Source organism: Biomphalaria glabrata, chromosome 18 (genome assembly GCF_947242115.1).
Source record: "Biomphalaria glabrata chromosome 18, xgBioGlab47.1, whole genome shotgun sequence".
Lineage (NCBI taxonomy): Eukaryota > Metazoa > Mollusca > Gastropoda > Planorbidae > Biomphalaria > Biomphalaria glabrata.
In genome coordinates this window covers 1939766-1963258 of record NC_074728.1, presented here as the reverse complement: position 1 = coordinate 1963258, position 23493 = coordinate 1939766, and the positions used below count along the sequence as shown (strand labels likewise).

General features: G+C 39.3%; 2 protein-coding genes across 5 annotated transcripts in view; one reads left to right on the top strand and one right to left on the bottom strand.

The window, feature by feature from the left end:
- Positions 1-23493, bottom strand: part of LOC106058646 (uncharacterized) — a 155798-nt gene that overhangs the window by 18741 nt on the left and 113564 nt on the right. For 3 of the 4 annotated variants that reach the window (XR_008775902.1, XM_056017241.1, XM_056017242.1), the window contains exons 4-9: positions 12774-13060; positions 9483-9592; positions 8213-8371; positions 7874-7968; positions 6416-6574; positions 1190-5053 (exon numbers count right to left, since the gene is read on the bottom strand). Coding sequence is in view for 3 of the 4 variants with exons in the window: in XM_056017241.1 (XP_055873216.1) it covers positions 1190-5053; positions 6416-6574; positions 7874-7968; positions 8213-8371; positions 9483-9592; positions 12774-13060 (4674 nt within the window). In the remaining variant the exon portion in view is untranslated. The remainder of the gene's footprint in view (positions 1-1189; positions 5054-6415; positions 6575-7873; positions 7969-8212; positions 8372-9482; positions 9593-12773; positions 13061-23493) is intronic. The other variant, XM_056017243.1, reaches the window with a different exon arrangement.
- Positions 16471-23392, top strand: LOC106073144 (calaxin-like). The gene is made up of 7 exons (XM_056017263.1): positions 16471-16611; positions 17498-17578; positions 18354-18506; positions 19204-19370; positions 20176-20303; positions 21833-21907; positions 23058-23392. Exons 2-7 carry the CDS (start codon positions 17512-17514, stop codon positions 23197-23199), a joined length of 732 nt encoding a protein of 243 aa, XP_055873238.1. The 5' UTR covers positions 16471-16611; positions 17498-17511; the 3' UTR covers positions 23200-23392.

The following is a 23493-nucleotide window of genomic DNA, read 5'->3' as shown; positions in this document are numbered from 1 at the left end:
GAGGTATCTAGGAGAAGGTTTCTGTGCTGCATTTGTAGGCTCAACAAACATACATTCCTGGTCAATATGAGGTTTCAAATCAAGCCATCTTGTAAATTAGCCAAGCAATTTATTCCACTCAGCCAGACACCCCAATACCAATACATTCAAATCCAGTTAATAGGACAGTGTTATAAGGACCAAAACCATTGCATCTGATTGTGGTCCAATTAACGGTTTCCCGTTCAGACCTGGCAATCTATAGGGCAGATGATGTTAAGGTCATCTGTTTCTTTGGCCAATGGTTAACGAGCAGGGCGTCGTGTGGCCAGCACGATAAACAACTGCCTTTAAGTTCCCCACCTGTGTGTCCTAAAAATTTCACCCGTCATCACCACTAATTAATACAAAAACATTTTAATGGCAACTGTAAGTTGCTAATTTAAAGAACCATATAATTGAGCTACCTCAAGTATAAAAAAAAAAACAAGCAATTATATATAATAATAATAAGGCTTGTCTTCGACTCCGAAGATAATTATAAATATGTATATATAAATAAATACATATATATATAGATAGATAGATATAGATAGATAGATATAGATAGACATAGATATATCATTCAAATATATCATTAAATACATATTTATAATCTTATTTATTTATTACCATATTTAATAACTCTCAGTACAATAAACAGAGATTTTTTTAAAAATATGTTACCAGTCATACATAACCCTAATCTTTTTAAACTTCTATCTCAAGTTTTTGAATGATTCCTCTTCAAGTTGACAATAGTACACAAACATGAAGCATTGTATGCCCGTTCAATGTAACATCAGAATTTTCTAGCAAAATTTTGCAAAATATATTCATATATATATATAATATATTAACCTTTTTTTTTTTCCTTTATTGATAATAGGGGCTTAGAAGGTAAATGGTTTTCAGAAAAATATATTTAGTTTAAAAATTATTTTTTTTTATTGCTTATAGGAAAGTGATAGAGTACTAGAGGAACTAAGACTTTGTTGCCCAAAACAAAATGATTATAACAAGTTAGCTTAGAAAACTATTGTTTTATGGAGTGAAACAAGCAAATACAAAGATTGCCAAAACAGGGGGGGAGGGGGGAAGCAATGTTTCAAATGTATAAAAAAAAAAGGTTTAGCTAGGTGTAGTGAGGTGAAGGATGACACAGACTTACCTTGATGGAGCCGAAGGAGGTGCTGGACAGGTTGCGGGAGTGGGTGTGCAACGGATCTGCGAACGCAGGAACGGCTGACACTTTCGCCGGCACGTCTTGAAAGTCGCCGGCACTCGCTGGCTGAGGGTTCTTAGAAGAGGTCAGAGTTAAGTCCCGGCCCACAGGGTCAAGCAAAGGGCCATCAGACACATTCACTACAGTGGGCACGGTGGCGTTAGCTGGGAGCAGCTTATCGCTAGAAGCTAAGGCAGGGGAAGCAAGGGAAGGCAAGGAATGTGCAGAGCTAAAAAAATCTAAATCTCTATCCGCTTCGGCTAATGTCTCTTCAGCCGACTCTATCATTTTCCCCACCTGTTCGTGTAGAGCATTGGATGTAGGGGTCGATTCTTCCACTCCATCTTCCCCATCTGATTTCTCGGCCTTATCACATGTCTCTTCTGGCGTCACTAAAGTCTGAGGTAAGTCATCAGATTCTAACAGCTCCTGGGAAGGCGGAGATGAAGAAATAGAGTCTTGGGACTGTATTGGAGGCGGTGGAGATTTCAGTTGGGGACGAGAAGAAGCCTGAATATTAAAGTCCCCCACATCATCGTCAAAGTCTTCTGAGAAACTCACACGAATCTTCCTCTTGGATTTGGCGGCCATCTTTCTGAAAGCCTCCTCTGAGAGAGTTTCATCCTCTTCCGCCATCTGACCTCCGCTCGAGTGTAAGCCATTATTATTTGCTTCTATCTCCTTTGCATATGAGTGAAGCCTCTCACTGCTGGCTTTTCTGAAGCTTTCCCCTTCAACAACTTCCCTATCCACATCGGTAATCTTGCTGTAGGATGCATCTATGATGTCGAGGTTGCCTTGCAGTGGATCCATGTTGGGCAGGTAATCAGTCTCCAAGTCTTCTCGTTTGATGGAATTATCATACTCGGCATCATCCAAACGAGAAGACCGCCGGGATGAGCTCTCCTCCCGCGAGAACCTACGGGAAGGAAAATCTTCAGACTTTGAGAATTTCCTGTAAGGAAATGATTTGGAAACAAGCTCAGCATTGCCACTTACATCCTCAGCTGAAGATTTTCTCTCCGGGAATGATGTGGTCATTTCACCTTCAACAATGACCATTGAAGTATCAGTTTCTCCTCTTGAGCGCTTTCTTTCTGAAACGCTGACTGTTGAAGCATTAGAATCAAAAGACGCAGATCTATCTGAAGAGTTAGTTTTGTTAAAAGGAACAAAATCTGGTTGGTCAGAGTCCTGGACGTCTTCGAGAAAGAAGCGAGTTGATTTATTATTAGCTTTTTCTTCCTCGTTGAAGGGGAAATTATTCAAAACACTCTGGATAAGTTCGTTGGCAAACTCATAGGCTAGTTCTTTGAGAGCTATCTCCATCAAGCTATCATCAGATTGAATGGGGTCACTATCAAGCGCTCGAATAATAAACATCTCTTCTGAACTAGGTGATTCGTCAGAAGGTCCGGGTGCGTCAACATCACTTTCAATTTGCAACGAGTCATGCGAAGTCATGGGACCATCATAATTTTGAGCATTGGAGTTGGTTATATCATTCAGCTGGTCATCATCAGAGACACTGCGATCATTGGAGTCCTCGTCTGGTTCTACTGGCACTGCCTCTACGCTGTTTTCCTCACAATCCTCATCCTCGATAAAGTTTAGCACTGTGTTATCAGTCCATCTCAACCTTCCTCCTGTTCCTGCCCCTGCTCTGTTGTCTCCATCCTCTCTTTTGCTTGCCTGCAGTGCTGCAGCTACACTCTGGGCTACAATACTCTCTGCTGCCTCATAGAATGCATGGTCCTCAACCGTTCTCAACTGACCTTCCTCTACAGGTGAAAACAGATCTTTATCCTCAAAGCCCACTTTTCTTTCTCCTTTCCCACTCATGAGAGTCACTTTAGGTGGGGAGCCGACATGATTAAATTTGGAAAAGTCTGTTCTCTTGGCATCATTATTGCTGGAGATGTTTTCTTCCAACTTCCCAACTGGGCCAAACACTTCAGAATCGTTGGTATCCTTCCTGCTCAGCATAGAGATCTCGGTCCGCATCAAACCTGCCAGGCTGTTGGCAACTATGTTCTCTGAGGGAGTGCCGACATCAGTACTGACACTCATCAAAGAGTCCACGTCTGACATGGTGTTCTGGCTGTCTGACTGGCTGCTTGAATGTCTGGTAGGCTTGACATGGTTCTGAGGGCTTGTACCGACATGCTCATCTTCCCGAGTGCCGCCTACAAACTGGCCTTTAGAAGAGTGTTCAACAGACAACCTCTCTACCACCTCATTCAGATCCGGCATCATATTCCTGTTCTCTAAAAGCTGCAGACTATCCCGATAACTGTTCTGAGGTGTGTATGGGCTGGGAATTTTGGGACTCTTCCCCCCAATGTCAGGACTTTGGCAGCCACCACTGTCATCGCTACTGCAGCCACTTCCTCCAAACATGGCAGACTGTTTGGCTCTGATTTTGGCCACACTTTCAGCATTGTTTATACTAGGAAGGTTGTTACGAGCATATGTGTCAAAGTTTCCTTCAATGTAACTGTTCTGAGGGGTAAAGGGCTCAACCTGTACTTTATGAGGTGGTATAAAGTCTGCAGTATTGGCCGCAGAACCATCGAGAGTCTCCACATTCCACTCAAACTGGGATCTCTTTTCTATTACCCTTTCTAATATGTCTGAGTTGGCAAGTTCTGGAATCTGCTGATCATAGGAGGTGGTCAGGTCCATGTAGCTGTTCTGAGGAACAGCTGGAGAAATCAGTGAGCCACCGCTACTCCCTCCTCCCAGACCGCCAACACTAAGCAAATCAAAGCTGTCATCGTCCTCGATGTTGTCATACCTCAAGTCCTTGACCCCAGTGTGACCTGCCAGAGCAGCTTTCTTAGCATGTATCCTCTTCACCATCTCTGAGCTGTTGAAACTTGGGAGTTGTGTCTCTTTTAAATACACTACGCCTGACGCCTCCATGTAGCTGTTCGGAGGGGTGTCGGGGTAGCTGGGCACTTTAGAACCCTGGCCTGAAGCTTGACCTGAGGTGGGCATTGATGAAACGTCCAAAGGGCTATCCACATTGGTGGGGCAAAGAAGGTCAAAAGGAGTATGATTCTGAAGAACATCCTCTGCTAGGATGGTCTCACCGACATTGCTTTGATCCGAGCTAGTAAACTGTATGTCCCCATTACTTAAAGGTACAAGACTCTGCATACTGTCATTCATCATTAAGCGATCACTTATGCCTATGCCTGACAGCAAGTCTAGGGTTTCAGCACTGACTCGATCTTGGCCACTACTAAATGCTTCGTCAAAGTTGATCAGGCTATCCATAAGTTCAGGTTTGTTTGTCTGTTTTGGAGGCGACGTGAAGAAATCACCAGCCCCACTCTGATTTAACACTTGGCCCAGAAGCTGAGCATCCTCAACCTCCTCCATCTCCTTGGCCTCTCTCTCAGCATCAGTTCCCCCTTCTTGGCAGGCCAGGTCACTGTCGCTGCTCAAGCTCGGGGAGATTAGAGCCTCTGCACCAACCGCCGCAAGGTCAAACCTATCCTGTGAGGTTCGAAACTGATCAGACTGAAATGTTTTTGCCAGGTTAATGTGCCGACGAGTCTCTTCTTCACAGTTATCTCCCTTTTCTCCAGCCTCGGCATATGCAAACTGACCAGAAGAGTTGAGGTTTTCCTCTGGTGTGGTAATCTCCCCTGCAAGAAAGCTGCTTACAAGCGGCAGGACCTGCTTCCTCGACGCTTGCAGGTTGTTCTGGATGAAGACTGTTAAATTGCTGATCTCGTAACTCAAGGTCAAAGGTTCAAGATCAAGATGTGGATTTGTTGAACTAAGCAAAACATCTATGAGCTGTTGAGGAAAAAAAACAACACAGAAATAGTGAAATAAACCAATGAAAAGAATATCTGCTGTCTCCCCCCCTCCCTTCTAGTTATTGGTAAATATTTCTGTCCTTAGTTCTTGTTATCTGACATTTTAAAAGCAAATTTAGCATTGAAACAAAATCCTTGTTAGAATATGTTACAAACCTAATTTTAAATTTTCATATGTTAAAAACCTTTTTTATGTGTTGCAAATCATTTTATATATTCTTTTTTTTATATCTGACAAACATTGTTCTATGTTACAAATTATTTTTACAAGTTACAGACTTTTCTTATATATTACAAACCTGTTGCATAATACATTACAAACCATTATTTTTTACATTACAAAGCTTTCTTATATATGTTACATTGATACTAAAATGTAGGTGATATATTTTTATTTTAATCTGTTCATTTAATATCATTTGTAGAAAGGCTTATTTGATTTTTAACTGTCCTTTAAAAAAAGTAAAACTCCCCTTACAATCCTTGCGATGCTTAGGTCATCTGTTTCTTTAGCCACTGGTTAATGAACAGGGTGTCATAGGGCCAGCACAACCACCAACCGCCTTTACTTTCCCCAACTTAAGTCAGGTACCCATTAGAGCTGGCTGAAATCAGGGGCGCCCTAAAAATCCTGAATTTCAAAACCCAGTCTTCACCGAGATTGAAACCCAGAACCCCAGGTTCTGAAGCCAAGCACTTAACCACTTAGCCACTGCACCATGACCTTATTAAAACAAAAAATAAATTGACTTGGCCCCAAGAGAAGTTTAAAATTATAAATTATAAGAATGTTTTCTTAGATCTTTCACATCAGCCCAGCTGAACGTCTTTGCTACTCTTACATGATTGAGATGTTCCTTCAGAGTCTTTAAGGGACTTATTTAAGGTCAAAAGTAACTTTTTAATCACTCAAATTTTTTAAAAACCAAAATCTTAGAGACGCTTTCAAAAAAAAAAAGTGTGAAATTTAGATTAGACAAAAAGCTTTTTTTTTTATTTTATATATTTTATTTTTATATATTTTATTTTTACATATTTTATATTTATATATTTTATTTTTACATATTTTATTTGTACATATTTTATTTTTACATATTTTATTTTCACATATTTCATTTTTATGTATTTTATTTTTAGATGTTTTATTTTTTAGATGTTTTATTCTTTTTATTTTATTTTATATATTTTATTTTTATACATTTTCTAAAAAATGTTTTTATTTTGAGTTTATGTGTCCTAAATTTGAAACTTACCAAGTTGTTAAAAAAGAATAAAAACTTGACCAGAAAAAGTATTTTTCAAAAATTGTATCAAGAAATAAGCAAGATTGAATACAGACCTGTTCTTTGTAGACTCTATTGGTCGAATAAACAGCTATCCACCTGTGCTGGATTCCTGCGTCCCCAGAGACAAAGGCCATGATGATGAGGACATCCGCAGGAAGTGTCTGACAAAAGTCTGCAGCATCATGGGAAAACTCTGGCCTCTGGAGAATAGCCTAAAAATGAAATATTTAGACTCGCATCACAAAACAATATTAACATTGGAAACTAGAAACACTACTTAGGACAAGAGCATTAATACTTAGAACAAGAGAATTAGCACTTAGGACAAGAGAATTAGCATTTAAGACAAGAGACTTAGCACTTAGGACAAGAGAATTAGTACTTAGGATATGAAAAGTACCGAAGCAAGAATTTCGCCACAGCCATTTCGTCGAGATGGTCATTTTGTTGTAAGACGTAGCATTAAAAATGTTCCATTTTGTTATGTCTTTAAAAAGAATGATACATATCTATGTTTTGTATGTGTTTTTGTGTTCAAACTTATTTTCATGTAAGGAACAAACGTTATTTTTGTCCATTAGATTTGGTGTTTCAGTTTGATCTGTAATTATTGTTATTTCTCTAATAATTTGATGTCTAAGTGAGCATTTTACACAGACAATAGAACAATATTGTAAAAATTTAAGGATATTCTAAGCCATTTACTCCTATTTTATGTTGGGATAAACTTCTAAGCAATTTTATTTTTTTTTACATAGAAGAAAATCATTAAAAAAATTATAATATTCCTAGATTCAAAAAATGTAAATTTGGAATAGAAAAAAAGCCTTAAACACATGTTATTGACACTCCGTTAAACTTCCCATCAAAGGCCCCTGGTTTTTCAGGTCAATTAGTTAGCAGCTGTCTAAACGCATGTATGATGATGTACGTGACCTCAACTGCGCACAAATTCATTTGAAATTTTTTGAAAAACATTAAAAAGAACCACACATTTAATGCTCAATGTATTTTCTTGTTCTGATGAGCCCTTTTAAAGTTAAATGAAAAGGAACTGCTGGTAACTTGCATTAGGAGACTGAACTGGGAACAGCACATTCTAATGCAAGGGATGTGTTGCAGAGAGGCCAAAGATACTAGGCTAAGGTTTGTCGCCTAACAAGGGGGCTCGAGTTAAAATCCCAAGTCAAGCAGAGTTGCATTTTCTGAGCATCTAAAGGCAGCAAGGAAACATTCTCCCAGATCCTTCCCCCCCCCCCCTCACTGGTCTCAACAAAACAAAATTGGGACATAGGACACTGAGCATGCTGTAAGCATGAAAGATGTGCTAGAGAAAAGCAATTTAAAAAAAAAAAAAAGGGGAGTTAATGTGTTAAAATACAAACACTATAATTCTTAATTCATTTCAATTTCATTTGGCTACAACTTCTGAGCATGATCACTGTTAGGTAATATCTCATGACGGCAGCAGCCAGTTGGTACAAAGTGTATTCTCAAATAATAAGTCTTACCTGCATGTTCATTGTGACGGTGGACATGGCTACAACAATCTGAGAACCTTTCAACACTTTCAAATCCTTATGTAACATCTCAGACACTGTCAGGGCTAAATGCCAGCAAGAAAGGAGAGAAAAGTAAAAAAAAAAAAACAAAAAACTTAGCACCTAAAGCGGTGTTGTTTTTTTAAAATTCTATTGTCATGAAATAAATTGGTTATTGATTACTTTATCCTAGTCCAAAAAAAAAAAAAAAAGTTTCCATTTCAGGCAATGCTATCTATAGGTGAGGATTAACTGTAAAAAATGTTCTATATGTATAATATGCCAAAGTTTGTATGTGAAAAAACTTACAGGAGAGATCAAACTTGAAAGATTTGATCTCATCGTAAATACTGGTGGCTGAGATGCTCGGAGGTAGAAATGACTTCAGCTTGACTAGGACCTCATGGTCAACGTGTGTCGCAAGGTTATCACTGGTGGACATATTGCCTGTGTCACACAGTATAGTACCTAAGAAAAAAGTGATGCATAGAATAAGCAGAGTTGAACAAAAAGGTTCAGTTAAACTAGGATGCCATAAGTGTTCTGAACAGAAGTGGAACACTGTCAACATTTGCTTCTTAGTTTGTACAATGCATCTTCCATGCTCCTAAAGCAAGATCAAAGAGTTCTGGTCTTCATAATCATCAATCATGACCAGTGCAATCAGGTCTAAATCTTTTGTGAGGACAAGTGTGGGGGTGGGTGGGGGAAAGTGAGGGGGATCCTGGAGGAGAGTGTGAGGTGATCCTGCAGGAGTGTGTGAGGGGATCCTGCAGGAGTGTGTGAGGGGATCCTGGAGGAGTGTGTGAGGTGATCCTTGAGGAGTGTGTGAGGTGATCCTGGAGGAGTGTGTGAGGGTATCCTTGAGAGTGTGAGGGTATCCTTGAGGAGTGTGAGAGGGGATCCTTGAGTGTGTGAGGGTATCCTCGAGGAGTGTGAGAGGGGATCCTTGAGGAGTGTGAGAGGGTATCCTTAAGGAGTGTGATAGGGTATCCTTGAGGAGTGTGAGAGGGGATCCTTGAGGAGTGTTTCTTTTAGACCCTAGCAATACAATTCAAACACAACTCGAGTCAAAGCTGGAATTAAATTAGACTACAGCAGGATTTGAGATTAACCACCTGCACTTCGTTAAAAGGTAAAAAGTAAGCTCTCCCTTTCAGATCTTGCAATCTATTAGAGTGGATAACAAAGTGCAACTGTTTCTATGGTTGACCATTAATGAAGGTGTCAAGTGGCCAGCACAATGACCAACCACCGTTACTTCCTCAAGGTATGTCAGGTACTCATTTTAGAGTAGGGCTGACTCAGGGGGTCCTGAACTCCTGAGGTTTAAAAATCCCAGTCTTCACCGGGATTTGAACCTTCGTTCAGAAACCAAGTTATTTACCTCTCAAATACCTTGCCCCATATTGGTAGCTTTTCTTGACCAACACCTGAATTGATATGTCCCAGGTCTATTAGCATTAAAAGAAAAACTGTAACACTGCAAGTACATCAAATATCTGTTGGCACTTTACCATCTGAACATCAACTAAAACCACCCTAAAACAAACAAAAATCTTCATCAATGAAGTCATACCCAATAAAAGCTCCGCCACTGTTGATTCCATAGTGAAATCATCAGATGACAACATCTTCTTGGCCACAAGACTGGAACATGATCCTACAGGCTCAATCTGGGCATTCCAGCTGAAACATTGTCGACTCTATTAGTAACAATATCAATCAATACATTTAAAAGCATTTTCTAGAATACAAATATGTTGAATTACCAATGTAACCTTTCACCTTGGTGATCTCTAGCAGTGGGTATAGTTCATGGATTGTCTGTGGCACACATTTACTGTGCTAAATAAAAACCTAGATTTCACAAAAGGAGAAGGGACCACCAGAACAATAATGTATTTCATGCTTTTGAATCCTTACTAGGGATGGCGAACCAAGAAGGACAGAATGCAACTTCTTTAACCCTTAAAACGCGTGTGGTTGTTTAGCCTCTAAACATCAGAATTCTGTATTATTATTATATTATTGTAAAACAGTTCAGCACTTTAAGGGTTAACTGAGCAACCAAAAGTTCAACTTTTTTAAAACTGAGTTTCAAGGTAAAAGAAGAAGCCAAAGGGAGATTCTATGACACTGTTTATTACGCTGCATATAAAGGTTAAAGTTCAAGACCGTTTTTTTCCATGCAATTTAGCAATTAAAGACAGGTGAATGACAGCTGGCCTGATTGGCCTGAAAGCCCTGTATTAGTGTATGTTTGGGGTGGGGTGGGGGGAGGCTCTTCATAAAATTATTAGAAACACCATCAACTCACTCTGTCTCTCTGGTACACGTTCTTTGTCCTACTTCCTGTTCTCGGATCAAGTTGAAACTTTGCGCAATAATTCATTGTCGATGACAAGCAAAATTAGCCAATTAATTAATTAGTGGTAATAAATTAATTATGTTTTATATAGAAATGGGAGAAAAAGATATGTGGCAGTAATTTGGCGGTTCTTTCTCCTTATATAAGCTTCTTTTTTTTTCTAAAGTAACTTTTTTATGTATCTTGCTTGTTTGTTTGTAGTTATCAAATTTGTTTGGTCAAAGCGTAGGCCAGTCCTTTTTTAACAACCAAAGGAAATTCAATGCGCCTTCAATATAAAAACCTCTAACATCACACTGAGTCAACATTAACTCCCGTGTCCGCACCACACCAGATCGGACGTTGGCATGGTCATTAAATGTCATCATGACTGAGTGGTATCAAACATTCATGGGACATACAGACAGCCGTGTAAGAAATGTACTGGGGGGCTAGTGGCTGGATGGACTAATGCACATCTTTTACCACGAAGCCAAGAGGCGAGGACACCATGTCAGAATGTCGACAACAGCCTCTGGGAACGGAGATAACCATGCATCATAGGGTTAAATCAGCAACATAGGGTTAACTTAGCAGCATAAGGTTAACTTCGCATGGGGATAGCATGTTGAAAAATAAAGCCTTGTATTGTGCACAATTGGCTACCGTAACTTGTTTTAAGTATCGGTCAGTTAGAATTGATACAGCCAAGCACACGCTGAACTGGTCACTATGACCTGTTAGTTATTACGTATGCGTGATTACGTAATAGAGTGAAAACATCCCATAATTTTGACAATGGAGAAAATGTAGTCACGTGACCAAAGTGCACGTGTGCGTATAAATATCATAATGAAATGTGAAAAAAAAATAAATAAATACGCAAGAATCTATCTATATATATATACTTCTCTTCATGGCTCAACACATTCCTGACAACACCTACAAGTCATGGAAAGAGCACTCTTTTATATTTCTGCAAGTTGGTCAAGAGTTACCCCACGTAACTTTTGAGGTGGGAAAAAAAAAAGAGGGGGAGGGAAATAAACTCTTATAATTTTTATATGTGAAAACAAAATGCTATCATGAGTAGAGTTCGTATTTGTAGCCTATTTCTATTGTTACCACATCGGCACAATATACCATATCGGCACAATAAAGAATATATGGTATATTGTGCCTCAAGGGTTATTTCCCCTATATAGGTTAAGTGCTAGTAGTTACACAACTATGGTATTAAAAACTAAGGTCCTCTCACAACTTAATTCCACGTTCAGTAGCAGAAGTCAGTCAGAAACACCTCGTACAGAGCGAGGGAATCTATCGTCAGGTGATCAAATACTTAGAACATAAAATCGCTATCATTAATTGGTCAAATGCTTATTGCCTAGGATGAGATAACTAGACTAAATTCGTTCTTAAAGGGAAACTCCGATGGTTTTTCAAATTTGAGTTATTGACATATTTAAATTCTGCGTAAAAAGTTGTAATAGTAAACATTTTACTATTTTTTATTTAAATGCTTTGAAACATTTATATTTAATAAATTAGTCAGTAAATTCTTGACATCTCAAAAAAAAAAAAACGGGGTTCTTTGAGCTTTTGTTTTTAGGTTAGGCATACGTCACTTCCCTCAACAATACTGAAAGGGAAACTAGATTTGACCAATCGTATCGCTTCATTCTTACAGTAGCTGTTAGGCTGTTAGGCTTAGTGACGGACTAGTCAAGCGCTATGGTACAGTTATATATAGATTTAAAAGCATTAGGACAACCAACTCGAGAAAAAAAAGTAACATTTTCATCTAAGCCCCTCCCTGTCCCAAGAAGTCAATAGATCGCAGGTCTGACTGGTCAGTGTAAGGCTAGCCTAGGCTACGTGTAGTCAGTCATGACAAGACAACCAAGCGATAGTGTTTGTTGTGTGCTGAGTGGTCAGGCGAGAAGATACACAATGCCGTGGTTAGTCAAGCATGTAAATCTCCTTTAACACGCATTTTTTTCTTTGCTTACAAGATCCTAGATCTAACTGCTTAGACGAAGATAAATTTCTTTTACGACAATGTAAACGTTACTGTAATGGTTTTCCGTTATACAGAAGTCAATAGATTAAATTAATAGGCATGTGTGACGTCACATAGAAACCCGGTGAAAGTCTGACCGTTTTGGATGCGCAGGAAAATTACGTCAGAAAAATATCAATTACTAAGTTATTATTGCAAATAAAAACAAAATAATACTATATTCATTATCTGTAAATCAAAACACATATTATATCAAAAATTGTCAAAAACCATCGGAGTTTCCCTTTAATACACTAGGAACTTGTAAGTATTGTGACAAAGCAGCATTTGTGAATTAAATATTTACCCCGATAAGGGTCAAGATGGCAATCTGGTCTAGATGCTTGTAAACACGTTACCCATGCTAATCCGATGGGGGGAAAAAGTACTTTTTAAAATCACTATATTAGAGCTATCTCGTCTCTTCTAGTATTAGGTGAAAAAAAATGTAGATCTACCTGTTGGGCAAAGCTTCCGCCAATGGGCGATGGTCTATGACCTCAACCACACAGTCTTTCAGACAAACTTCCGCTGGGCTCAAGACATGGTGGTCGACCAAGCTGGCGGTCAAGGTGATGACTTCGTTTTGCCTGAGGGCTGGCAGGTCAAGGTCGTCTATAAAGGTCAGGTCCTCCGGAAGTATGCTGTGCTTCCTAAGGAAGTAGACCGTCTCGAGCCGGAGCCGGAACTTCTCTCTTTGCAAGCACAGCAGCGGCAGGATAAAAGTTCCAAGCTTGTACTTCGTCTGTAAAGAAACAAGAAATTGTGAAACTTTAAAATGTCAAGGTCTCAAAGGGGAACTTTACTTTAATGGAGGCTGAAAAGAAAATCGATAAAAAGATGTACAGCAATGATGTCCAAAAGCAATGATGTCCAAACTCAAGCGGGCAAAGAACGCGCTGCTTTGTCATTCTTCAATAAGCGTCAAATAAATTATATTATAACGTTCAAGTTGGGATGGACAATTTTTATTTATTTATTTTGTTTTGCGTTTGTTTAGATGTTGCGGTGACACATGTGTGATAAATGTAAATAGCGCCCGCCCCTCAGCCGCAAAAAGGTTGTGTAGTACTGTGTGTCGCAGTTAGTTTTTGTCGTCCGAGTATATTTGTAAAACTGTACACAATCAAAATAGCGCCGCTTTCTTCTGTATTGATGACGTCATTTGTAGTAATTATATTTTGTGTAGTATATTTTTTCCCCCTGTCGCTTTGCCATTATTTGGAGTGACGTAATTTCTAAACTCTTGATTTTCGGGTGCATTTTCGCCCTATTGTAATTGATAGACAAGCTGTGTATTAAATGTAAATCCCCCCCCCTCCCGGGCCGAAAAATGGTTTTGTAGACCGGTGTACCACAGATATACAACAAAAATGTTAAATCTCTTATAGTTCTACATGACAGTTTGAGAACTCTTCACAAGGAGGTCTGAAAGTAAGGCGCGAGTGAAACTACGAATGAACTGTCTGACCTCATTAAAAATATTTTTTGTTTTGAAAAGCGGAATATAGATCTACTTGCAATTAAATAAATAGACTATTGACTTGACTTTATATTAAATCGAGCAATCAGGTTGTCAGTAATTTCACTGTATGAAATCCAGAAATGAGATGGACAATATATTTCACTTTTTATGAAATCCAGCAATTAAACGGACAATAACTTTCACATTGTATGAAATCCAGCTATTAAATGGACAATAAATTTCACATTGTATGAAATTCAGCTACTAAATGGACAATAAATTTCACATTGTATGAAATCCAGCAATTAAATGGACAATAATATTAACTTTGAATGAAACCGAGTAATTAGAAGACCAGAAAATAATGAATGCCAATAATGAGGACACTCTCTCTAATTGCATCACTCAGCCCCTACCCCTCCTCCAGAAAAAAAAGCCAACAAACAAAGAGGAATACCTCCCAGAGATCAGAACTCTTGATCTAGTCCCAGTCCTATAGAAACCATCTCGAGTCCATCAGCTTGTGGCATGTGGTGGCGTTCAACAGCCGCAGAGTGAAGAAATGAAAGCAACAAACTCTTACGCTCTAGAGGCTCCAGATCCCACGATGCGCCCCACACCCCTCCACAAGAGAATTAGCTGCGTGGGGGTAACCTGTCAGCCTTGTTATCGCATTCCATAATTGACAGGTCTTGACCCGGGGAGGTTAAAAGGCACTATTTTAAGACACAAGTTGCATAATTTATAAATATATCAGCAAATATAGCCCAACTAGCGTGAACAAGTCTGCGTGATTACGTAGGGGGACCGCGGTGAAGTGATATCAAAGTCAAACCAATTCTGATCGCTTAACCTTTTAATTTTTTTCACAGCCCTCTGCTATTTTCTCGCTTGGGTGGATTTTTTTTTTTCGATCACTCATCAATATGCGTAGATCCAATCTCGAATAATTAAGTAATTCAATCAAGCGAGCCCCCGAAAAATTATCACACCCTGGGGTTAACAAGACATTTATTGTCACTGTGGAACACTTAAGTAGCCTTCAAAGTGCGTGTCAACGGAACAGTGTCATTGTTAAAAGGCACAGTAAGTTCGCATCCAATACTTAAACCAGAGTTTGATACATCTTAAGATACGGGTATCACATAACCCCTGCTAATTTCTATCACCTCCAATATAATTATCAATTACAGCCATGTCCTTGGCGTGTCAACAGCTAATAGATCATAAGGTAGAGGAACGATAACCGCGGTGTTATCTTAACAAAAGAGTTAGCGAACTTGCTTTTTAAAAATCCTTTCGATTTTGAGGGCTAATTATATGGTTTTTACATGAGACAAAACATCAAACAATACGAAAAGAAATATATTTATCAGAGCCTACATTTAGATTTAAATACTGAGACAGACATAATTTTATACAATGCTGTGAAAGAAATGCGCACCTGAGCATAGAAAGTGGGTCTCTGTAATTTTTACAAAACTTATATCAACTCACTCTGTCCGTCTGTCTGTCTGGTAAAAAGTTTGTGCACGTTATTTGTCCCAAACCCGATTTCGTATCAAGCTGAAATTTCGCACAATTATTTCTTTCAACTAACAACACAAGAATCAATTAAAAAACAACTACGTAATTAATTATTCGTAATTATTTTGTTATTTTGTTTGGTATTTTGATTAAGGGAAAGAAATCGTACTTGACAGATGTAGTGGTATAAGTTGATTCGTCCCCATTGAGACCTCTTGAGCCTTGAGTGAACATTTTTTTATGCATTTAAAAAACCGATCATGTAAACATTCACCAAGATACCCCCTTTCTTCCCCCCCCCCCACCCACCCACTTTCTCAACTGGTCCAGACAAGTGATAGGATCACAGCGCATTGAGAAAGCTAAAAGCTAAACAAAAACAATAGGTAAAAATATTTCTAATCGCACAGATTTATTATGTCTTCTTTCCTTTTTATTGTGTGTGCTTTCTTTTCCATGGGGATGTCTTTGTCAACAAAAATTGGGATTTTCACTCAACAGAAAGAAAAACAAAACGCAAGAAAATGAAAAGAGGACGACAGAGGAAGATTTGGAAATAAATTCAACAAACTTTGTCGTGGAGGCAATACTGAAAGATCATAGCCGCAAACTATATACTACAAATTACTTTGCGCTATAGCGTTTAGAAATTCGATCAAGTGCTGATAATAATAATAATAAGGCTTGTCTTCGAGTCCGAAGATTAGTGAGGAATGCAGTATTTCCCGTGGCTGCGCAGCCCCATATATTGCCACATTCAGGGTAAGCATTACCATTGTCCAAAGGTGGTCGATTTAAATTTTCTTTTCGCCGTCTGCGTCTGTTCTAGGCTGAGGATTTTCATTTGGTCTCAAATGTGTATCCCGCGGCCTTTGTGAGTGACCTCCAGCTTTCTCGTTCTGAGGCCGCATGCAACCAGGGGCTCTCTTCTATGTCAGCTAATAGTGCGCACATAAACTGCTATATGGTTTAAAATACTTGGCTTACCAATACACCGGATACACCAAAGCTTTTGCTATTTATGGCTAACCTTAGAACTGTATGAAAATCATCCATTCGGTGACGTTCAGTTTAAGCGTCCTTGACATTGTTGAGTTCATCGTGGAAAATCCCCAATACGGAATGGTGTTCACATCTCTTGGAAACGGGATTTCCCTAAAGGGTATTGGTTTAGGTCCAGTGTTGAATGGTTCATGCTGCTCTACACATGGAATCCTTTGTTTTGATGTGAACAGAAGACAGACGTTACGCCATTTTTTAGGACATTGACAGCATATCTTTCTATTTTCTGAACAAACACTAAGGTTTGTAGCAAACGCTTCCTTCAGAAGAATTCAGCAGTACATCTGCTTAGGTAGACAGAGGAAATGTAATAATAATAATAATAATAATCATCGCAATGTCTTCGATTTCGATTCCGAAGATTAAGCCTGCCCTAGGATGAGTGCAGTGTTTCACAAGACTATGATTATGGTGTCACTATGACGTGACTATGCAAACCCAGTTACTATCTACATGTTTTTCCGCAACTCGACCGTTGGCGGTCTATTTAAGTTTTCATGTAGTCTTCTGCGTCTGTCTTCAATAAGTCCTTTTCATTGGGTCTCAAATGTGTGTCCCGCTGCTTCAGTGTGAGAGTGGAGCTCTCTAACCGTCTCTTTCAGAGGCAATCTACTGCCAGCTACTTTCCTCTAAGCCAATGGTGCATAAGTGTATTTTACGAAGGGTGAGGGGTGGCACCACTGTTACGCCGTCCTCCTTTAAGCTCGCTAAAGAAGATCGCCTTTGGCATATAACAAACAGCAGAAATAGATACGTTAAAGTAATCTATGCACATGAAGTCTGTCCAGACTAGACCACTGTAGACTTCTAGCGTAAACTTAGGGCTCCACTAACTACCGGTACTGAATAGCTAAATAACTGTATATTTGCTTTAAGATTTAGATAGAATATGTATTAAAATGTAAACTGGCTTAGAACAAGATCTAGAAAATTTTAATACATTAATTCATATCAACCATTAGAACTATTCAACAGTTCATCTACTGTGTTTAGTAGTCTATGTATTACATTCTCGATTTTTAAAGATATTAGAGCTAGATACGTTGATCTAGATTCTAGAACTATCGAAATAGGACATCATTTGGTATTCTTCGTTATCTCCCTTCATTGGTTGATCTCAATCCTTAGCTGACCAGCCAAACATGACGAGCTTCAAAATGATTATGGAAAACTCTGAGAGGTTAATCAACAGGCTAGCAGAAAACTCAGGTGAGAGAGAGAGAGAGAGAGAGAGGGAGAGAGAGAGAAAGAGAGAGAGGGGAGGGGGGTGGAAGAGAAACGGAATGAGAAATGCTGACAATACAAAATAGAACTAGATGTCGCCTCGCCCCCTCTATCCAATATGATTCTTGTTCAATGCGACTACGCTATATAGTTTCACTCGAGGAACACAAGTCAGTCCGTCAGTCCGTCACGCCAGTCTCGCGTCTTGTGCTTGGTGTCCCTTGTTCAACTTTCACACTTGAACTATCACAGACCGCCGGGGGGGGGGGGGGGAGTGAGGCGCGGTGGCTGAGAGGGTTCATGGGTTCGAATCTCGATGGAGACTAGGATTTTAAACTTCGGGATTTTTAGGACGCCCCAAAGTCCACCCAACTCTAAAGGGTACCTGACTTTAGCTGGGAAAAGTAAAGGCGGGTGGTCGTTAACCGTTGGCCAAAGAAACAGATGACATTAACATCATCTGCTAAATAGATCGCAAGGTCTGAGAAACGGGGGGGGGGGAGATACTTTTACGCTAGACCACCTCTCGACTTCACCAGAATCCCTTCAATCTCTCCAACCAAACCCCCCACCTCCTTTTCCTAATGTTTACATCAGAAACTCACCCACTCAACATTTAGCCGCTTTGCGATTGACTGCTACCAGGTCTATAATTAGATTCGCTAGATGAGAGTAAGATTTATAAGGGATGACAAAGTCAACTGTCTGTGTGTGTGTCTGTGTGTATTAATTCTTCGCTGTATCATGTTGTCCTGTCCAGGCCTGGAGAAATGGATGGTCGAGAATATCCTCCAATACGCCAATCAGATGCCGAAACAGAAAGGAGGAGACGTGGATTTGTTGATCTTCATGGCCCAGATGTCCAGACAGTTTGACCTGAACTCCGTCATATTGATACAGTCCATGTATGAAAGTAAGAATTGATGCAATAGGATAGAAACCCATTTAATAATATAAAAAAACAACACAAATCAATAGATTTAGAACCTTTTGTAAAGTAATGCCATGGAAAGTGAGTTACCTACTATACATAAAACAAGTGCATCCTTTCCGCTAGACACATAACAAGAGGTGATGTCCGCTAGAAATAAAACAAAGGGTTCCATCGAGACCAATCGTCACTGAGACCCTAAACACTGACCTGCGACGTCGCAACCTGTTGGCAGGGGAGACCGATTGCTCTTTGCCACGTCGTTCAGAGCTGTCTCGGTCCTATCCATAGACATAAAAGAAAGATATCCTATCCACTAAACACAAAACAAAGGGATCCTATCCACTAGACATAAAAGAAAGATATCCTATCCACTAGACCTAAAACAAGGGGATCCTATCCATAGACATAAAAGAAAGATATCCTATCCATTAAACACAATACAAAGGGATCCTATCCACTAAACACATAACAAGGGGCTAGGACAAATTCTTACAAGTACTCCTTCCCTGGCGCAATTGGAGCATCAGCCAAGACAACCAATAACGTAGCAGAATCTAGGTCCCTAATTAACATGCACATAATGACGTAATTATCTTCTTATTAAGAAGGAACGCCTGCGGTTTAAAGGATAATAATGATCCTCTGCATGCAAGTGTTTTTATTTCCCCCCACCCAGCACTGAAGAAGGCCAAGACCCAAAGCATGACAGTGGAAGAGTACGCCAGGGCGATTTGCCTTTTCCTAAGCGACGACCTCGACTCCAAAGTGGAATTCGTCTTTCGTGTGTACGACGTCAATCACGACGGCATGGTGGAGTGGCACGAGCTGTACACCTTGCTGCGGGTAAGTAGAGACGTACGAGCTAGTGAAAAGTCACCCTCACTAAGTTAATCCTAGATGCTATTTGAGAGCTCTTTCTTGACTTTAAATGAGGTGCACCATAATATGAATATATATGATATAAACAAAAGCAGTGATCACGCATATTCTACTCTTAAAACATGTTCAAGTGTACAGTTTTAAAGTTCTTCGGAAAGACGACAATCCAATGCAATGTGAGCCAAAATATAATTGTCACGTGATGTACGCGCCAAGGTCCCAAGAGATGTGTAAACACGAAGCTTATTTATACACAGACTTGGTTCTACATTCTAAAAAAAAAATTAGTAATTATGTAAAGAGAGTTAATTAAAAAAAATAATTTTTTAAATGTTATTTCCACGGCAGAAATTTATGTTAGAAAAATGTATAAAGAGGAGACGGACTTGTTTCAGCGACCAGGGATGCTGGTAGGGTTAGGGTTAGTCAATATCAGAGAAAAGGAGATGTAAAAGAATATACGCGTCATGTCTATGGAAGAAACTATCTGATTCTAGAGGAATATAGAGAGACGGACAAACGATCGTGTGTGGCGCCCCATTATTCTTCCCTGTGGTCTCATTGTGACTCTCACAGACTAATGGACAAGGAAAGGCGAATGCGTAACGAACCGTGGGTCCCGGTGAAGACTGGGATTTTTAATTTCGGGATCCTAAAATGCGCCCAGAACTTACGACCCTGTTTTCTGAAGAAAGTCTTTGTTATTTTCTGATACAGTCGATCTTAGGTTTACAATAACCGTGTTTGAATGTCTACTCTCTCTCTGCAGCCTTGCATCATCAGCCCAGAGCCGGTCGAGGACGCTGACACTGAGGATTCCTTGAGGGAGCTGGTGGACATGGTCCTCAAAGTAACAGACATGGACATGGATGGCTTCATCAGCTGCGAGGAGTTTAAGTAGGTTGAGATCCGTCACCTTTTTACATAACCAATAGTAGATGTTTTTTGAAATGGATGCATGTAGTGAGGTCAAGGCCCTTCACCCTGTGCATAACCAATGGTAGATGTTTTGAAATGGATGCATGTAGTGAGGTCAAGGCCCTTCACCTAGTGCATAACCAATGGTAGATGCGTTGAAATGGGTTGATATAGTGAGGTCAAGGCCTTTCACCTAGTGCATAACCAATGGTAGATGCTTTGAAATGGGTTGATGTAGTGAGGTCAAGGCCTTTTAACTTGTGCATAACCAATGGTAGATTTTTCTTTTTAAATGGATACATCTAGTGAGGTCAAGGTCTTTAAGTTGAATCATGGTATTGTGCTATACACTTAGAGGGGAAATCCGATGGTTTTGACAATTTTTAATATAATGTGTTTTGATTTGCAGAAAATGAATATAGTATTATTTTTATTTTATTTAAAAAAATAACTTAGTAATTGATGTTTTTTCTGATGTAATTTTTCTGCCATCCAAAACGGTCACAGGGTTTTTAATTTAATCTTTTGACCTACTGTATAACGGAAAACCATACAGTAAATTTTACAGTCTCCTAAAAGAAATAGATCTAGGTCTTTGCAGTTTCATCTAGATCTTGTAAGCAAAGAAAAAAAAAATACGTGTAGATCTACATGCTTGACTAACCATGGTATTTCTCGCCTGACCACCCAACACACAACAAACACTATCGCTGGGTTGTCTTGTCATGACCAACTACACGTAGCCTAGTAGCCTAGTATCCTACACTAACCTTACTCTGATCAGACACACGATCTGTTTACTTTTCGAGACAGGGAAAGGTTGAGATGAAACTGTTACTTCTTTTTCTCTCGAGCTGGTTATCCTACTGATTATATAACTGTAATAATATAGCTGATGACTAGGCCGTCACTAAGCCTAATAGCCTAACAGCTTCTGTAAGAATGAAGCGATACGACTGGTTAGATCTAGATTCGCTTCCAACATTATTGAGGGAAGTGACGTATGCCAAACCTAAAAACAAAACGACAAAGAATGCAGAAGTGGCCTATCACAAAAAACAAGGGGAAGAAATCATGTTCTGTCGTCAATCAATTCATTGACCAAATAGCCAACTATCTGATGTAAACTTCACGTGTAATGTTGGATTGAGGCTATTATATGAATGTACAGCAAAATAAAGCTGCCCTGTCAGCGAGCCTTATGACTGATGCACATGCACGAACTGTGGCAAAGTCTGCCGCTCCAGAATGGGCTTGATCAGTCACTCCGTCTCAAGACGTAACCAAAGCCAGTCACTCATCTGGGAGCATCCATTGTCTTCCGAGACAGAAGGAGCGCCACATTAGTTATCGTTATAATATTTTCCTATATGTCATACACAGTTATAACACATTTCCCCCAGGACGATAAAGTTATTATTATTATTAATATTTATTCACAAATTGTTAACCATTCATGTAAACTAATTCATGAGCCTTAATTAAGTTCGTTTTTTGGTTCCCTTCAGGGCCCTGGTGAAGAGTAACATTCTGTACCTTCAGGTGTTGGGACCATGTCTTCCGTCCGAGATCGCCGTGCAAAGGTAAGATGAGATGTTTGACTGGCCGGGCCTAGCTCACGTTTATAAAAGTGAAAAACAAACAAAAATTTAAAAAAATATCCTTTTAATAAAAAATAAAGCTTATCTAAAGGGGAAGAACTCCGCCCATCTTCTTCTGCTTCTAGCCAGCCTTATTGCTGCTGAGCTGTGAGCTCCTTAGCAGACTGTGCCAAGGAAAAACAGTGTGCTGTTTTAACTTCACCCTTAAAACTATATATATATCATTAATGTACAAGTTATTTCCCGTAATCGATATCGAACAAAAATTTTAATTACCCATAATTAATTGACTAATTTGGTATTTTTTAAAATTGATTCATGTTTCTTTAGATACAATAAATCATTGTTTAAAGTATCAACTTAATTAGAGAATGCGTGAGGGAGAAATAGCGTTAACAATTATTTAAGGGGACTGATCCCAACAAATTTAGCCATATATCTGAATACTGAAGGATTAGTTTCCTTTGTTGGTGTGAAAAAAAAACAATTAATTACCAATAATTAATTGACTAATTGGTTACTTTTTATTGTATTGATGTACTTCCTGTCAATGCCAATTGTGGCGAAGTTTCAACTTGATCCGAGATTGGGTGTGGGAGAAATAACGTGTACACACTTTTTACCAGACAGACTGACAGAGAGAGATGATATTAAAAAAAAGTAAAGTTTCCCCTTTCAGACCTTGCGATCTGTGGGGCAGGTGATGTTCTATGGCTAACGGTTAACGAGCCGGGTGTCATGTAGCCAGCACAACGACCAACCGCCTTTACTATCTCCAACTAAAGTTAGGTACCCATTAGAGTTGGGTGGACTCAGGGACACCCTAAAAATCCCAAATCCCAGTCTTCACTGTGATTCGAACCCATGACCCCAGGTCCGGAAGCCGAGCGCATAACCACCCAGCCACCTCGCCCCCTACGTCTCAATGAATAATTGTGCGAAGTTTCAACTTGATTCGAGAATTGGTGTGGGAGAAATAAACGAGTACACAATTTGTACAAGACAGACAGACAGACAGACAGACAGAGTTGATATAAGCTTTGTTAAACAACGTTTGACCACCACTACTAATTATGTGTTAATGAGACTGCCACGAATTAACTGGGTTTTTTGTTTGTTTATTCTTTTCTAGCTTTAAAAACAAACTGACCGGTAAAACCCCATTTCAAGTGAGCGTCCAGTTCTCAGACGAACGGATCCAGTCTCTCAGTGAGATTAAGATTAACATGAAAAAAACGGACCAGCTGTACCCGATTCGACTGGAACTCCCTTAGCCTTGATCCACACAAACGACTTTTTGTTCAAATTACTGATTTTTTGTTATAGACTCTACATTTATAACGGACGGACCTACGAATATATTTTTTTTTGACACTAATTAATGTGGTACTTACTTGACCAATGTTTGATATAAATTTAATGCATTTATTTTTTTATAACAAAAATAAAACTGTATACACAACTGTCTATTACGATTTTCCTCTTTTCCTTATAGTTTTGATACACTCAGGCTAGCTGCTAGCATTTTCATACCAAACAGCTAAGAAACTTTCCGAAATATGGGTTGC

Bases quoted from the DNA above. Each gene is read 5' to 3' on its own strand.
- LOC106073144 (XM_056017263.1), top strand. From the start codon at position 17,512: ATGACGAGCTTCAAAATGATTATGGAAAACTCTGAGAGGTTAATCAAC. The intron at 18,507-19,203 runs GTAAGAATTGAT...CCCCCCACCCAG, and splicing joins GATACAGTCCATGTATGAAA to CACTGAAGAAGGCCAAGACC. The intron at 19,371-20,175 runs GTAAGTAGAGAC...CTCTCTCTGCAG, and splicing joins AGCTGTACACCTTGCTGCGG to CCTTGCATCATCAGCCCAGA.